The sequence below is a fragment of the Leopardus geoffroyi genome, chromosome D2 (genome assembly GCF_018350155.1).
Source record: "Leopardus geoffroyi isolate Oge1 chromosome D2, O.geoffroyi_Oge1_pat1.0, whole genome shotgun sequence".
Taxonomy (NCBI): Eukaryota; Metazoa; Chordata; class Mammalia; order Carnivora; family Felidae; genus Leopardus; species Leopardus geoffroyi.
In genome coordinates this window covers 59,143,763-59,161,902 of record NC_059334.1, presented here as the reverse complement: position 1 = coordinate 59,161,902, position 18,140 = coordinate 59,143,763, and the positions used below count along the sequence as shown (strand labels likewise).

The following is an 18,140-nucleotide window of genomic DNA, read 5'->3' as shown; positions in this document are numbered from 1 at the left end:
GCTAATAGTTATCGATAGGGAGGTTGGTACGATGTAAGCTGCTCTCCCATTGCTAGACCAAAAGTCGGCACCAAGGGTTTACACTTGCTAGTAACATAAATGGTTGTGATGGGAAAGGGACGCGGTGCCTCAATTTCCGTGTTAACTATGGGTTAAGTGATATTAGGATATGTAAATGAGGAACTGTTACAGAGAGGAATAGGACATGGAATTCAGGTGAGAGTCCAGGCTTGGAGGTTCAGGATTGGAGGGCTCAGTAGCATCCTCCTGTCTCACTACACATCAGCAAGCCCAGTGTTTTATAAATAATGGGTAACCACCCATGACTGGGTCTTAAAGTCTCTTCCGTGGGTTATAAGCAGCATTCTTGAAAAATAAAAGTGAGTAGAAAATTTCGTAGCGCATCTCGTGTAGGAAAAGTATGCATGTGATACTTTCATGTGTGTGTGTGAACGTGTGTGTATCCACACGCACGTGTTACATGTCATGTATATACTGAATCACAGTGTAAAGTGTGGGCTACCGTTAAAAAAAAAAAAAGTTTGAAAAACACTTAAATCTGACCCACCGTTTTTATAACCAAAGAGATGGAGCGCAGAGAAATTGAAATATATGTCCCAAATCAGTCCCTAGGTCAGGAATAGAATCCAGGTCTCCCGATGCCCAGACCAGTGCTTTTACTGCGTCACCAGGGTTGAAGCCAGAAGCACAGCTCTGCGTTCATGCCATATAAATGAACCTAGAAAAAGCAGAAAGTATTGGGGCGCCTGGGTGGCGCAGTTGGTTAAGCGTCCGACTTCAGCCAGGTCACGATCTCGCGGTCCGTGAGTCTGAGCCCCGTGTCGGGCTCTGGGCTGATGGCTCAGAGCCTGGAGCCTGTTTCCGATTCTGTGTCTCCCTCTCTCTCTCTGCCCCTCCCCCGTTCATGCTCTGTCTCTCTCTGTCCCCCCCCCCCCACAAAAAAAAAATAAATAAACGTTGAAAAAAAAAATTAGAAAAAAAAAAAGCAGAAAGTATTGTATTAGGGAAGTCAGGGGAGAGACTTCAAGTGGAGGGGGGCGTAGGCTGTAACATGCAGCAGAGATACGGGAGGCGTGTGGACCAAAGAAAGACCTTGCATTTGCCAGATGGGGTGAAGAAGAGGAGCAACCAAGGTGCAAAGCACATTACATGGGGTTTAGGAGGGAAGTGGTGATGAAGATATACTCTCGATTCCTTTAAAGTTTGGACAGTAATTGCCGTGGAACAGCAGAATCCAGGGAAATCTGTTTTGTTCTCTCCCAAGATGATAAAAACCAGCACAGATTTGAAGGTACTTTTGCCAGTGTTCCACAGGTAGCGCAGTTTTTAGGACTCTGTGGGTCAAGATTTCTTTTCACTGCAAGTATACAAACATGATGTCTTTGTAGCTGCAGACTGTATTCAAACTATTGGAATAAAATGTCTGCCAGTCAATCCAAGACATTAGCTCTTCATCCTGGCTAATTTCATATGCTGATTAGAAGCCATGAGCGCAATAGATGCCAAGAGGTCTCTGCCACTCTGGAGACAGGGGCCATACTCCTGGGAATTAACTGAGCAGTAACTAATGGCCAGCAAAACAGACTGTGGAATTTCACTGTGGGTAGGATGAGTCGTGCTGGTGGAACCACTGTCATTTACGTGCTGGACATTCTCAGAGCACCTTGTGCCGCTCTCTCTAATTTCATTCTCTTATAATAAATATTAGCCACTCATCTATTTTTATCTAACAGAACCGTACTGAGCACCAAACACTGTGTTACGTTCTGGTTCCACCTAGATTGCCTGAAGATCCTGAGGAGGGATGAGGCTACTGTTCCGGTACAAGTGGGCTGCAACCAGCTGCCCTTGGGCCCAGCTCTTCACTTTCTGCGTCTCCTTCAGGGACCATCTTTCTCATGACGTTTGTACCCTTCTCTGAACTTCTGCATGGTCGCCTCTTATTGCAGACCAGCACTTCCCATTTACTCATAGTTTCTGCACCCTCTTCACTTTTCATTACATATAACCATACTCGTCCCAACAGTCTTTGCGACATTATTGCAACTTCTGCTTCTATTTCTGTCTGACCCGGCTGATAGTTCATAATTCAGATTCCCAGGAGAGTGAGTGTAATTGACTCACCTTGTGTTTTTTTTAGTCCTCATCATATGAACTAACCATTCATTGATTAGGTACAAATCCCTGGTCCAAATGGTAGAGGTGAAGTCCAGGATAGGGGGGTCACCTGGTTGAAATCACGGCTACATGGATGACTGATGGTGCCGATTTGGTATGCAGTGGGCTCGAGGGGGCAGGTGTTCTGAGGCTTGGCTGGCCCAGACCAACCCCAGGATGTGGAACTGGGTGGAGGTATCTTTTGGCTGTTACAGTGGCAGGGTACAAGGACTACTTGGGCTTAGAAGGCAAAGGCCAGGGACTCTAAAATTCTTCAGTGTGTAGACCTGTCCTATGCAATGTAGAATTGTCCTGGCCAAAATGCCAGCTGTGTCCCTATTGAGACACTGGAGAAGATGGATAAGACTTGCGCCTGTGTTCAGGAACTTGTGGTTTCAAACAGAAAACAGCATATAAACAAATAATTAAAATACAATTTTATAAGTCCTATAAGGGGAACTATTAGATACCTTTCCCCTACTTGGCCCTATTGCCTGTGTAAACTTGTATAAATTATTTAATCCCTCTGTTGCAGTTTCTTCATCAGTAAAACCAGATGATGTAACTATGTGGCAGTATTATGAGGGTTAAGTGAGTTTATAGATACAGAAGTACCTAGAACCGCACAGTAGAACCTGGCGTGTAGTAATGCAAAATAAACATGAGCTGCCATCATCCTTTCACCAGTATACAGATCCCACGTCCCCTTTGAATGCAGTTCAACAGGGATTTGGTAACTAGAACTTGTACTCAGCACTGTGCCACGTATTGGGGGTATCCGGAGAAGGATGCCTCCCCCACCCCCAACACACACACAGAAGTTTCCAGATCAATTGAAGAGGCAAATGTAAAAATATGAATAATGTAATAAAGTACACGAGTATTTGGTTTAGATGGTGAATGCTGTGGACAGTCAGAAGGGGGAAAGCTCAGTCTTGAGTTATGGGAAAAAAACATCTTCAAAGGAAGATGTTTGAACTTGAGCTAAAGCTGAAGAGAGTGAGTAATGGAGGTTGACGTAGGCAGAGAGAAGCAGGGAGAACATTACTGGTTGGGGAAACTTTATAAGCAAAGATACATGGTTGTGGTGACAAGGAGGAACCACAGTGTGTGGAGACTGGAGTATTAAAATCTTAGAAACCAGATGCTAGTTTGGAGCAGAGCCTGAGGAATAAGGCAAGCTGGATCTGCCTGTGGGGAATCATCTCCTCGCTTGTAATCACTGAAACTGTGAGTGGATACGTTCTCTGAGGAAAGGAGCAACTAGGGAGAAGATCAGGTGTCTGAGAACTGAGCCACAGTTTGGGGGAAGGGGGAGGAGGAGGGAGGCCAGCAAGAGGCATAGGGAGAGATCATATGAAGAGGTCAGGAGAAAACCAGAGAATTTAAAATAAGAGAGAATGGCCAGTGCTTTGAAGTGGCCCAAGGAAATCAAGGATAATGCCATTGGATTTGTCGAAGAGGCTGTTGGTTGACTGAAAAGACAATATTGTTGCAACCGTGATGATTCAGAATTACTTGCAAAGGACTTATATGGGGGATGCAGTCATAGAAGGAGGGCATGAAGACCACTCTTTCAAGACCTCTCACAAAAAGAACCAAAGACCTGTGACTGTAGCTGAAGGGGCACAGAGTTGGACACGGATTTCATGTGTTTACTTTTTAAAATCAAGGTGTTGCTTGTTGGAGGATAGATGGGTAGGTAGGAGGTAAAGGAGAGGAAAGGGTAAATATGTGGAGGCAAAAGGCAATATATGTAGGGCCATATATCCCCAAGAGCTGGGAGAGAATTGAAGTCTGGGAAAGAAAATAAGATGATCCTGTGGTTGGAATGATCCAGTCTGGCAGACTCCCACCCAACCCAAAGACCTTGCCTCTGCCATCAGGAGCTGTATTCTCAAGGAAGGTTGTATGTTTTTTCCACAAGCCATTACCTAAATTGTTTTTGTATAATATTTCATCAAAAACATAGGAATATTGGCCTGGGAAGATTCCAGGTCTCTGTAAAAGCAAAAGATATGAAGGAAAGGCAAGATGTCGAGTGTGGATAGGAAGAGGTGCCCTTGTGGGGCATCTCCTTTCACAGGGACCTGGGGATATTAGAGGGTGCAGTGGGAGGAGGGGTGAATCAAAGCTGCTAACTTGCAAAACCATGGCAGGCCTAGCCTTAAATGGAATGTCAAAGTGGGAGCTCAGAAACTTGACATACCCAGCCTGATCCCCCAGAGCTTTCCAATTTGATTATTTCCTGAGAAACCAGGAAGTGTCCATGCTGGGCATGACCATCAGGCTGTAAAGCCATAGTGCCCACGCACAGTGATTTCTGGTGGGAAGGGACATGTCTGTATACATGGTTCCACAGCGGACCTCATTCCACCATATCAAGAAACCCCTTTTTTCTTTTTCTTTTTTTTAAGAAACCCATTTTTTTCTTATCATAAACCAAGAGGAGACCGATAGAATATATTGCATTTCATTGAATCTAAAACACCATCTGTTATAAGACACTGAATGATTGTATGTACCAATAGAAAGAAAACTTCTGATTAAACATTAGCATGCTATTACTTGGAAAACATATCTTGCTTTCAGAAATGCTAAAATGTGCAAAACTGTGCGTCTTAGTATCTACTGAAATGTGGAGATGCTTCTACTCAGTGCTGACCTTACAGCAATACTTAGACAAAAAATATTAGAGAATTCTTCTAGCTCTTTCCTCAGTGATTTGGAGATAGGGAATTCAGTTTTCTTGCTCTCCAGCCCCTGCCCTGCATAAAAGAAGATTTAAACCTCATTTACCCCAGTGCCATAGGGGTAACTATGTACAAAATTGTAACTGAAATTTTCATAAAAGTTAGGATAGTTCATGATTTTTCAAAAATCTTTGGGTAGGGGCGCCTGGGTGGCTCAGTCGGTTAAGCATCCGACTGTTTTTTTTTTTAATTAATTAATTTATTTTGAGAGAGAGTGAGCAGGGGAGGGGCAGAGAGAGAGGAAGAGGGAGAATCCCAAGCAGGATCTGTGCTGTGAGTGCAGAGTCTGACCCAGGACTCAATCCTACAAACCATAAGAGCATTACCTGAGCTAAAAATCAAGAGTTGGATGCTCAACCGACTAAGCCACCCAGGCACCACAAGCATCTGACTCTTGATTTTTGTAGCTCAGGTCATGATCAAAGGGTTGTGAGATTGAGCCTGGTGGCAAACTCCACACTGGGCATGGAGCCTGCTTAAGATTCTCTCTCTCCTCTCCTCCCTAAAAAAAAAAAAAAAAAAAAAAATTAAAAAAAAATTTTGGGTAATGTCTTCTATCCCAGCTATAGCAGAGTAGTGCTCAGGGCACTCTAAGTTATAATAATTGTTGCCATTTATTAAGTACCAGTTGCTGTGCTAAGAACTTATGGATTAGGTATGCACAAAAGTCCAGTGGAGTCTAAGCTTTGTGATGGTGGTAAAGGTAGCGTTTCTAGAACCCAGCAATACTTGGCATATCGTAGGTGCTCAGTGAATGTGTGTTGTCAAATTCTATTTTGGGGCACAGAATATGTACATCAAAAAGTAAAAACCCTAGGGTTTTAATACAGTGTTCTATTCCAAATTGAGATAGTTCTGCTCTATTCCTAGTTTTCTGGTACTTATTACTGTATATGGATGTCAGATTTTTACAGATGTATTTTTTTCTCTATCGATTGACTTGGTCATATGATTTGATTTTCAAAAGTTGAACTGGCATCACACACCTAGAATAAATGTGACTTGGCAGTGTTTTTTTAAAAAAAGATAAAATAGTACCTATTATTTTGTATTGCTGCTTAAGGAGGGAAGTTGAGAGAAAAGTCTAATCCAGGGACTAGAGAGGCCTTTGTATGGCTGGGCTTAAAGGACAGTAGGTGAGCAGAAAGGCAGGGACACCAGCTGAGCTTGTCATGTTCAAGGATTAAGAAGGAAACAAATACTGGAAGTATACTGTTCTAGGTTCCATAATAATCGCAGCATATGCCTAGTCCTCAGGGCTCACTAAAGGAAGTGGCCAACTGTCTACATGTGTCCAAAGACACATACAAGCGGCACTTCTTGTGGGACTAGTTAGAAGTTGATGTGGTTGGGGTGCCTGGGTGGCTCAGTTGTCTAAGCGTCCGACTTCAGCTCAGGTCAAGATCTCGCAGTTCGTGGGTTCCAGCCCCACGTCGGGCTCTGTGCTGACAGCTCAGAGCCTGGAGACTGTTTTAGATTCTGTGTCTCCCTCTCTCTCTGACCCTCCCCCGTTCATGCTCTATCTCTCTCTGTCTCAAAAATAAATAAACGTTAAAAAAAAAAAAAAAAAGAAGTTGATGTGGTTACTCCAAACTGAGAGGAGTAAGTTAAGTAACAGAGTAGGAAGTCATGTAAGATTTTAGATCTTGGAAGTGACCAACAAGGCCCCTTTGTTACATATACATGGAAACAATGGCCCAGAGAGGTCATGTAACATGTCTAAGATCACACAGGTAGGAGGGGAGGCAGGGCTCGATACCAGGGCGTTTGTAGTTTGAGGGCTATATTCACTACACCTGCTGCCCTCTCAAGATCTAGAAGTGGCATCATTGACAGGCCCAAAATGGAAGCCAGGGGAGATCTAGGAGATGCCCAGAGCTTGTTTAAACCAACATGGCACTTATGATTGGGGTCCTAGGGAAAACATGATTTATATTTTCCTTGTATTGAGGTTTTATATTTTTCCATGTGTCAACTAGAAAATAAGATACTAGTATATAATGACAGATATCCAAAGTTTAATGAGATTTTACCATCAAAATATTGGATCATACTTGGAAATAATCTTTATTTTGAGAGATTGGGTTCATTGAAATAAATATAACCAAAACCCTTAATGCTTAAGTTGATTCAATTTTTTACTATTCTTTTGTTTCATGAACTTATGTTTTGCCTGTTCAACTAGATTAAGTCAAATGGAAATAACTTTAAAGACATCTAGTTTAGCCCTATTCTGTTTGCTGTTCTTGAACACGGGACAGATGAAATGACTTTCCTGATGAGACTAAAGAAAGCTTTTGAGGGCATTTCAGCTTTCTCTACGTTTGCCCCATCGCCTAGCACTCTGGTAGCTCTCTATTAAATATTCATAGATGGGCCCCTGGGTGGCTCAGTCAGTTAAGCGCAGACTCTTGGTTTTGGCTCAGGTCATGATCTCATGGTTCATAAGTCCGAGCCTCACATGGAGTTCTCTGCTGACAGCATGGAGCCTGCTTGGGATTCTGTCCCTCTCTCTCTCTCTCTCTGTCCCTCCCCACTTGTGTGCACTCTGTCTCTCTCAAAATAAATAAATAAACTTAAAAAAATAAATATTCATAAGTTTTATAGTTATAACTTGAACAAGATTATAATTCAGGTGAATTGATGTGGGGGAGTTACACAGTTATGAAAGATACATAAAATACTGTGAGGGCAAACGGAAGGACTAAAAGTAAACCATCTCACGGAAGTTGAAGAAAGTCTGGTTTTATAGAGTATGTTAGAAAAATAGCCAGAGGGGCACGGACATGAGCAAATTTTGAAACATCACTGTAGTGTCATTATTAAAATTGGAAATATAATGCCAGAAATGGACCTGTGCATACAGAGAAGAAATAATCCAGAACAGACCTTGACCCTTCACGGAAAGCACTGGTCTGGGATGCTGGTTTTGAATATGTAGCTTTATCAGCCCTGTGATCACAGGCAAGCTATTTCACTGGTTTGTGCCCCTGTTTCCTCATTTGTAAAATGTGAGCAATAATAACTTCCTTCAAGAGACTTGGTAAATACAATATCAGATGTGTGTGTGCTTAGAAAATAAAGCTTTGTGTATAGAGTTTTGTTGGTTGACTATAATCAAAGCTTGCTTATTAAACAGTGATAAATTATTTTTAGTGAATTATTTTATGAAAACTATCTTTGCCCTCTTGATAATTTCATTTCTGCTGCCTAAGGATTAAATAATAATAATAATGTCACACCAACAGCACACCCCTCTAGGATTTATGTGTATTTGGTAAGTGTCCAAAAATGGTGTTTGAGCTGGTCCTAGAATTAAACTTCCTATCCTGGCAGTGTAAGAAATTGCAGACTCCTGTACTTTGGGCACTTGACTCCTTTGCCCTCCTGAAGGCCACAGGGCCTGGAAAAGGAAAGGAGAAATGTGAAATTTTGAGCTGAGCTTCCCCTGAGGTGGAAACTTTCCCAGCAGGGATTGTGCTGGAAGCTGCTTGCCAAAGTAGGCGGGTGGTTAATGAGTACAAGCCACAGGGAACGTTTTTTTTCAGTTGCTGTTGAGATTTAGGACCTAAATGTGATGATTCCTCTCTGAAGTTGGGTGGCTGTGAGCCCTGAGGAAAAGCCAGTGACCACAGCCTCTGACGTTTTACTTTGAGCAAACCTTCTCCCAGTAGAGTTTTGTAGGTGCTGGAGGTGAAGACTTGGTGGGGGGCTGGGTGGCCTGGCCTGAGTCGTGTGGAGATCAGGAAAACCAGGATTTCTGATTCCTCCGGTTCGGCCTGGGGGGAAGAAGAGCAAATTTACAAAAGGCAGTGTGGTTTTGCTTTTCTTAGGAGACTGGCAAATTGTTGCTTCAGCAGTGTCTCCTTGCCCACGTTCTTCAGGTCAGGAAAGAAACCTCAGGTTATTAAAAAGCGAGGAAAGAATTTGAAATGGATTAACAGAGTAATTGAGAGCTGCTGGTATTAGAATATTCTCATCTTCTAGCAGATGTTCCCCCCCCCCACTTTATTATTCTTTGTTATATCAACATTACATGTTCACTGTAGAAATACTAGGAAATACAGTCAAAGAAAGGGAAAGATACCTGAATTTCCATCACTATCAAGACTTCCGCATTTTCAAATATACACACTGAAAGTATTTTCCCTTTTTAACAGAATTACAGTTCTTTAACTATTTTGTAACATGCTTTTTCATAGACAATATTCCATGTTAATAAATATAAATGTGTACTCAGGGGTACCTTAGTGGCTCAGTCGGTCAAGCGCCCAATTCTTGGTTGCGGCTCAGCGCATGATCTCATAATCTTACAGTTCGTGACTTCAAGCCCCACATCTGGCCCTGCACTAACAGCATGGAGCTACTTGGGATTCTCTCTCTCTCTCTCTCTCTCTCTCTCTCTCTCTCTTTCTCTTTCTCTGTCCCTCCTCCACTCATACTCACGCTCTCTCTCAAAATAAATAAAAAAGAACTTAAAAAAAAATAAATGTGTACTGAATGTCTACAATAGTAGTCTGTCATACAGATATATGACATACTTTATTTAACCAGGCCACTTTTCCACTTTTTGGAGAAAGTTTGGCAGTTTCTGGTTAGACTGTTTGTAAATTTTTTTTACACATTGAAGAACTTCCCTATATGTACATCTTGTGCATTTGTCCAATGATTTACATGTAATAAATTCCTAAAAGTAGACTCCTGGGTTAAAAGGTTTGACTTTTTTTTTTAAGAAGAAGAGAAAGCAGGGGCGCCTGGGTGGCGCAGTCGGTTGAGCGTCCGACTTCAGCCAGGTCACGATCTCGCTGTCCGTGAGTTCGAGCCCCGCGTCAGGCTCTGGGCTGATGGCTCAGAGCCTGGAGCCTGTTTCCGATTCTGTGTCTCCCTCTCTCTCTGCCCCTCCCCCGTTCATGCTCTGTCTCTCTCTGTCCCAAAAAGAAATAAACGTTGAAAAAAAAAAAAAAAAAAAAGAAGAAGAGAAAGCATTAAAAGTTTCTACCTGCTGCCCTATCCCTTTGGGTACCGTGTCTTTCAGGGTTAACAAGAAAGAGCTGAGGTTTTGTGAAGGGGGCTCTCCCCTTCCCTGGGAAAGATGATTGATATGTAAGTCAGAAAGCTGTCAAAAGACAGGAGAAGATAAGTCTTTTCCTTTGTTTCACATGTGTTCAGCCATAAACTATCCAGAATACCATGGAATATTTACTGTGTATTACAGTACTAGATTTGATTCTGTCTGAAGGATTATTTACATGATACTAAATGGGGTTTTATAGATATAATCACAGGAACATATGCAGATACGCTTCAATACGTAATTGTTCACTTAATGGTGGGTGAACTGTGGCTCTACAGGGGTTAAGTTGTGCTTTGGAGCCACTCTGTTTTGTTAGTAGCTACTGGGTGGCCCCCAGAACCCACAGGTAGAATTTAGGTCACAACTCCCATGATTGGCCTGGAGGCAGAGTAGCTATTGGTCAGGGGCCCAGACAGGAGCCAGTCTTGAGCTTACTGGGCCAGTTACTGAGTTTGTCTTCATTCCTGCTCAGTATAATGGTCACAGTGTGGTTGTGGTGTTATGAGGATTAAATAAGCCAGTATTTATAAAGTGCTTAGATCAGCACTTTATACACACAGAAAGTGCCATAGAAGTATTTGTTAGAACATAAAGCTGAAAGGAGCTGCGCTAGATGGTGGAGGGAAGCCACAATGTGGGCTCCCAACCAGATGGGCCTCACAAGTGAACGGTGAGATTTTAGACACGGTGGGAAGGGCTCTTTATCTGTCATCTCGGAGATTGCTCAAAATTTCACCAATACAGACGTTTCTTAGTATGACAGTTTATTTTAAATTACTGGCAATACATTAATAGATTCTTGTGAGATTAAAAAGTGCTGATTCAGGGGCACTTGGGTGGCTTAGTCGGTTGAGTATCCGACTTCAGCTCAGGTCATGACCTCAGGGCTTGTGAGTTGAAGCACTGAGTTCGAGCCCCATGTCCCCATGTCCTGGAGCTCTGTGCTGACAGCTCAGAGCCTGGAGCCTGCTTCGGATTCTCTGTCTTTCTCTTTCTCTCTGCCTCTTCCCCATTCATGATCTGTCTCTCTCTCAAAAGTAAATAAATGTTAAAAAAAATTTTATTTGCAACTACATGGATGGAACTGGGGGGTATTATGCTAAGTGAAATTAGTCAGAGAAAGACAAATATCATATGACTTCACTCATATGAGGACTTTAAGGGATAAAACAGATGAACATAAGGGAAGGGAAACAAAATTAATATAAAAACAGGGAGGGGGACAAAACAGAAGAGACTCTTAAATGCGGAGAACAAACAGAGGGTTACCGGAGGGGTTGTGGGAGGGGGAATGGGCTAAATGGGTAAGGGGCATTAAGGAATCTACTCCTGAAATCATTGTTGCACTATATGCTAACTAATTTGGGTGTAAATTTTAAAAAATAAAAAATAAAAAAAATAACAAATTAAAAAAAAATTTTTTTAAGTGCTGATTCAGCTCAGGCCCCCATTGAGCCTTCTACCCTCAATCCAATTCCCTCCTTGAGGTGTGAGGGCGGTGTGTTCCCCTTCAATCCCTTTTCCTTTGGACTTCTGTATTATGTCCATTTATGGAAATGTGTAGTGATTTTTTGCAGGATTTCTTTTTTCTCTCTTTTCCCTTTTCTCTATTTTGTCTTGCAAAAAATAACCTTTTGTTCTGCAACTTTCTTTTTTTCCCAGTTACTTTCCAAGTGTCAGTGTTTGTGAGCTGTGAGCAGGGCTCCGGGTCCCTGTGAACTACTCTGTGTGGTTCTTGCTGTGCTGGGAGCAGCCCAGCTGAGATCTGCATTCTGTTAGCAGTAGGGTAAGGTCCCCAAAGAAGGAGGTCCAGGTCCCTGGGCAAAGCCCCAGCCTGGTGGGCTGGCCTGGGGGGCAGGGGGATGCTGCAGAAAGCCAGGTCCTAGGGCAGACAAAATTGACAAAGTTCACCCACTTCACAGCGTGGCCTCTTAAGGGAGAGGTGGATGGGCCTTCAGAATTCTTCCCTAAAAAGAGCATCCCCCCCCAAACAAAGCTTAGTAGGGGCAGGCAAAGTGAGAGGTAGTATTCTTGGGTTAAAAACCCCTGAAGTGAAAATGAGATGGTGTCAGGAGCAGGAAAGGAATGCGAGAGGGGAAGGGGTCTGAGCAAAGCTGGGCAGCTTTCTGTAGCTCGGTCCCTCTGGAGGATTCCAGCTCCATCCTTTAGAACCTCCCGGCGCGATAGCCTAGGGGGCTCGGGCGATTCATATGTAAATGTGGGAAAGCCTGGGGGAAATGCCTACCCTATTCAAAGGATTTGGGGGTTGCGGAGCATTCCAGAGCCCTGGGAAGACCATACTCGGCCGGTTACCCTGGGACACACACGTCCTCACCGCAGCCTTTTGGGGCCGCAGGTGCCTCCTGGGATGCCGGGCCCGGGGCAACAGGTGGGGCAGCCGGGTCAGCCTGGGACCTTGGGGCAGTTCTGAGATTTTCGCCACCCAACTTGGAGCCAGCTTTCAGAGGAAGGAAGAAGTGAGTGGCTTTTCTCTGCTGCTCTGCTTTGGTTTGTGGAGTTGCGGGTTCACTGGATCCCTTCCTCAGTGATGGAAGGAGCCTGATGACGCGCACTAACCTGAGGGCTGGCGAGATCTTGAGAGGAGGTGGGATCAAGGTTTTGTGGGGCGGGAGGTGGGGGGGCGGCGGGGGGACTGGGTAGGGGAACAAAAGGAAAATACAACCCAGTACAAATTGTTTTATCCCAGAAAGTAAATCTGTGCAGTCAGCCTAGGCTCCAGCTCCTAAACACCTCCAGGGCCATCCTGGGGGGTGGGGGTGGGGTGGGATCTGGTCCGCACCCTGCAGTGTAGGCTGCTACTGGGCTTCCTCAGCTTTTATTGTTCTTACGGAAAAGCAAAATGTTGTAGTATCTGGACAGAGCATTTCTACGTGGTGCATTTTACCTTAATCTGGTGCGGACAGCATTTTCTGACCCAAGTTGGGAAAAAAACTAACTTGTGTCCAGTTATTACCTTGTTTATTCCCTCAGCAGCTTGGCAAAGTGAACATTATTACCTTCATTTTACGGATGAGGACATTGAGGCCCAGAGGCAAGAGTGGACTTGCCGGGGTCACCCAGCTAGAGTAGGGAAGTGCAGGGTTCACAGCCCGTCTCCGCTGCAGCTCGGCGAGCGGCGAGGCCACCTTCTCTCACTTGGTTGTCCCAGATACTAAAATTTTAGATCAGACTTTTTCCTTAGGACATATTTGGAATAATAAAAGAGTTTTACATTTGGAGTCATTTCAAGTCAGATATTTCTAGTTTGACTTAATCTTGAGAAGTCATATGTGTGTAGAGTTTGAGGGGTCATGAAGGGTCATCTACATCTTCAGAAGCATGTAGAATAATTTTGTCAGAATTGCAGATACATCCCACAGGGGTTTTAAATCATGCTAAAGTGTTCCTGTTTTATTGTTATTATTATTATTTTTATTTAAAGGCGGGCCAAGAGTTTATAAATGTACCTGCAAAAAAAAAAAAAAAAAAGAAAAAGAAAAAGCATGCTGGTAGGTTAAAAGAATTGTTACCATTTGTTTTTTTCTCTTTTTATAAAAATCTGAGTTTCTTAGTGTAGGTTGCTGGCGTTTGATTGATGAGTACTTGGTGGTATTCTAAGCTTTCAACTATCGTAATTAAGAGAACTTTGATTCCCGAGATAGAATCGTTTCCAGAGAATTTTCAAGATTTGAAGCAAATAAACAAACCCCTGACCTTTTCTAGTTGAGATTCCAGGCTAGGGAGGCAAAATGGTACAGGATTAAGTGCATAGGATTTGGATTGAGATGTATTTAGATTCAAATTCCACAGCTGCCATTTACTCTCTACATAACCTGGGACAAGTGGGGCAACTTCTCAAAACCCAGATTTTCTATTAAGTCGAGTAATCATACAACTTCAGAGTTTTGGCATGAATATTAAATGAGTTCACGGACATAAATATGTAAAGCTCATTGCATGCGATAGGGATTCAATAAATGTTCTTCCTTTCAGAACTTTTTAGCCCTACATTAAAAATGAGTTTCTTCTAAAAATATCATTATGTTGTACGCCTGAAACTAGTATAAATGTTGTATGTCAATAATACTAAAATAAGAAAGATAATAAATTATTTTATTTTTAAAATTTATTTATTTTGAGCGAGAGAGAGAAAGCTAGTGGGGTAGGAGCAGAGAGAGAGAGAGAGAATCCCAAGAGATTCTGCACTGCCAACACAGAACCTGATGAGGGGCTCGAACCCACGAACCGCGAGATAATGACCTGAGCTGAATTGGATGCTTAAACGACTGAGCCAGCCAGGTGCCCCAAAGATAACAAATTTCAAAAACGAGTTTCTCTTCTCAACTTGCCACTTATGACTCTTTATTTTTTTTTATTGTTTATTTATTTTTGAGACAGAGACAGAGCATGAACAGGAGAGGGGTTAGAGAGAGAGGGAGACACAGAATTGGAAGCAGGCTCCAAGCCATCAGCCCAGAGCCCGACGCGGGGCTCGAACTCACGGACCACGAGATCGTGACCTGAGTTGAAGTCGGATGCTTAACCGACTGAGCCACCCAGGCGCCCCTCAACTTGCCACTTATGAAACCATAACTGAGACTGAGATTCTATTGCTTGAAATTGCATAAAAAGTGTAAAACAAGGCTATTGAAAATATATAATTAATTTAGGATTATGATTTAGCACTCAAGTGAAATGAGAGTTATGCTTGAAATTTTGTCATTCATTCTACCAAAAAAAGTTCAAGAAAAATATTTTTCTATTGTGTCTTTTTTTAAAACTTTATTTTGAAAAACAAACTTTACAGATTATTGCGGTAGTGCAAACAACCTCCTGTGTATCCTTTATTCATATGCACCAGTGTTTAACATTTTGCTGTGTTTTTGTGTTCATTTTTTCTCTCTCTCTATACACACACACACACACACACACACACACTTTTCTGACTGAATATAGGTTGCATACATCATGTCCTTTCATAAGCTTCAGTGTGTATTTTGTATGAACCATGGATGTCCTACATAGATTTATCATTTTAGGAAAATTTTCACTGATTTGATAATTTATCTAATTTACAGTCTAGATTTCAACTTCCATCTATTGTCCTAGTAATGTCCTTTGTACCAATTTGTTCTCCAGATCAGGATTCAGTTCAGAATCACACATGGCATTTATTTGTCATCTCCTCAGTTATCTTTTTTTTTTTATTAAAAAAAATTGTTTAGTGTTTATTATTCTTGAGAGAGTTAGAGAGACAGCATGAGTGGGGGAAGGGCAGAGAGAGAGGGGGATACAGATTCTGAAGCAGGCTCCAGGCTCTGAGGTGTCAGCACAGAGCCCGATGTGGGGCTCAAACCCATGAACCATGAGACCTGACCCGAGCCGAAGTCGGACACTCAACTGACCCAGCCACCCGGGCGCCCCTTTAATTTTGTTTTAATGTTTATTTATTTTTTTTTGAAAGAGACAGAGCATGAGGAGGGGAGGGGCAGAGAGAGAGGGAAACACAGAATTCAAAACAGGCTCCAGGCTCTGAGCTGTCAGCACAGAACCCAACGCAGGGCTCAAACTCATGAGCCACAAAATCATGACCTGAGCTCAATTGCAAGATCATGACTAGAGCCGAAGTTGGATGCTTAACCAACTCAGCCATCCAGGCACCCCTCCTCAGTTATCTTTGAGAACTGTCTCTCAGGCTTCCTTTTTCTTTCTTTTTCTTTTTTTTTTTTGGGGGGGGGGGTAAACTGTACCCCCAATGTGGGGCTCGAACTCATGACCTCAAGATCAAGAGTTGCATGCTTCACCAACTGAGCCAGCCAGGTGTCCCTCTTTGTCTTTCAAACATGACATTTTGAAAAATGCAAATCCTCAGTTTGGGTTTGTCTGATCTTTCCTCAAGATTTGTTTCAGATTTTTTAAATGTTTTTTATTTATTTTGAGAGAGAGCAGCACACGGCGAGGGGCAGAAAGAGGAGAGAATCCCAAGCAGGCTCCCCACTGTCAGCGCAGAGCCCATCGCAGGGCTTGATCTCAGGAACTGTGAGATTATGACCTGAGCCAAAATCAAGAGTCTGGACACTTAACCTACTGAGCCGCCCAGACACCCCTCAGATTATGCATTTTTGACTGGGATACCACGTAAGAGATATTGTGTTGTTTCTAGATATGACAAATGAAGAAACGTGATGTCTCTTTGTCCCTTATTGGTGATGTGAATTTTGATTACTCAGCTATTATACTCTCCCTTTCTCCACCATATAGAGTCACTATTTTTCATTTTTGTAATTAATAAGTGATTTGTCATAACTAACTAAAAACTTTGCAAATATTCTGGTCATCATCAGACTCACCACCAACATCAGAAGTCTCCGTTGATGATTTGTGCCTGGACGAAATTTTATTCTGATATTGCAAAATGATGATTTTCTAGTTCCCATCATTTCTTCTGTATTTATTAGTTGACATTATACCATAAGAAAAAACATGGTCTTCTGCCCCATTTATTTATGTACTTATATGTTATCAATATAAACTCTTGGATTCTTATTTTAGTATTAATGGACAGTCCATTGCTGTGCTTGTTTGATACTCAGATTGTACCAGATCTGGCCAATAGAAGCCACTTCAAGCTGGCTCCTTGCCTTTTTGAAATGCCTCCATCATTTTATTGAGCACTTTCTTACTTTCTGCCATTAGATGTTTCAGGTTCATCTGTACTTCCTTTGCCTCAGTCTTGCAATTATCCATTTCTCCAAAGAATTCTGTTTTTTTGGGAGGGGGGGTTGTTGTTATTTTTAGTGGAGAATTGTTTTTGGAAACCGAGTACAATTAGAAACTGGGTGCATTCTTTTTTAAACATTGGAATTCCTAAATTCTTAGAGAAGGGGCAGTGGGGAAGATTTTTGGAGATTAAAATCTGATGTGAAAGCCTAGTTTTCCGTAAGTAGTATAAGCACTAAGGTGTTTTGCGTCTCAGATCTGGTAAATATATTCTTGTGATCACACTCAGACCAGTATATTTACTTACCAAATTTGTAGGTTTTTTAAAGTGGATCTTAAGAAATTTGAAATAAACGGAGCAGAGGTTGCTTCGTTGGTGGAATTGTTTTCAGTTGTTTATTTTCGTATTTAATGTTTATTTTAAATGAACAAATGCCATCCCATCTTTATAAATAACTCTCATCATCTGTATCTAACGAATAGGTTATTGCAAAAGCTAATGACAGAGTACATAGTTGTTTTAATTTTTAGATCATGAAGTATGGTTCTATACGGGTTCTTTTGGTTCATGATACCATTAAAAAGAACTTCATCTTTCTAGTACCTTTGTATTTTCTAGAGCATTTGATGTAACAGGGTACTCTAGTCTTCATTAATGTGTTGATATGGAGAATCTAAATAATTTTTGTATATTTCATTGTATATGTTAATCCTCTATCACAGTGACTGGAGCATGGTAGGCCCTACAGTCTCTCGGTAATTCCTATCTAACTCTTGTCTTCTCCTTAGTTGGCATTGTTATGTTCCCCATAATATTCTTTTTAATTTGCTGTATCAATGTTTTTAACTTCCAGATTGGTATTTCTGCTGCTGACCTCATGCATTGGGTTTTATACCTAATTAAGTGAAAGCAATTCTTTATGAGAACTGCACCTCTCTCAACCTCTTTCCCAAGAGGTTTAGGTTGGCCCTAAAATGGGCCAGCTACTCCTTTCTAGGACAAATTCTAGAAATGTTATCACCCAGATGAGAGAAGTTCTCAGCCCTTCATCTGTTCATGATTAGAACGGACGTGTGACCGGAACTCCTGATGGTTGACAGGTGTGAGACTTTGGTTCTCAAGGAATGTTTTCTGTTCAGCCTAAACTGTTGAAGAGTCTTGCTTTCAACACCCAGAGCTGCTGACCGGTTCTGTCTTTCGTTCTAGAAATGACGCTCCTCTCCTCCCAGTCCTCATCACCGGTGGCCCCTCCTGGGTCTGTGTACACCGAAAACCCAGAGCAGAGGATGCTGGAGAAGAGAGCCAAGGTGATAGAAGAACTTCTGCAGACAGAAAGAGACTACATTCGGGATCTGGAAATGTGCATTGAGCACATCATGGTGCCTCTGCAGCAGGCACAGGTGGGAACTGTGGG

General features: G+C 42.3%; 1 protein-coding gene across 3 annotated transcripts in view; it reads left to right on the top strand.

Annotated features, from left to right (window-relative positions):
- The window catches only part of LOC123576945 (dynamin binding protein), a 114,725-nt gene that overhangs the window by 73,097 nt on the left and 23,488 nt on the right, over positions 1-18,140 (top strand). For 2 of the 3 annotated variants that reach the window (XM_045438549.1, XM_045438550.1), the window contains one exon: positions 17,933-18,126. In XM_045438549.1, coding sequence (XP_045294505.1) covers positions 17,933-18,126 — 194 coding nt within the window. Of the gene's footprint in view, positions 1-12,383; positions 12,483-17,932; positions 18,127-18,140 lie in introns of those variants that run through there. The other variant, XM_045438551.1, reaches the window with a different exon arrangement.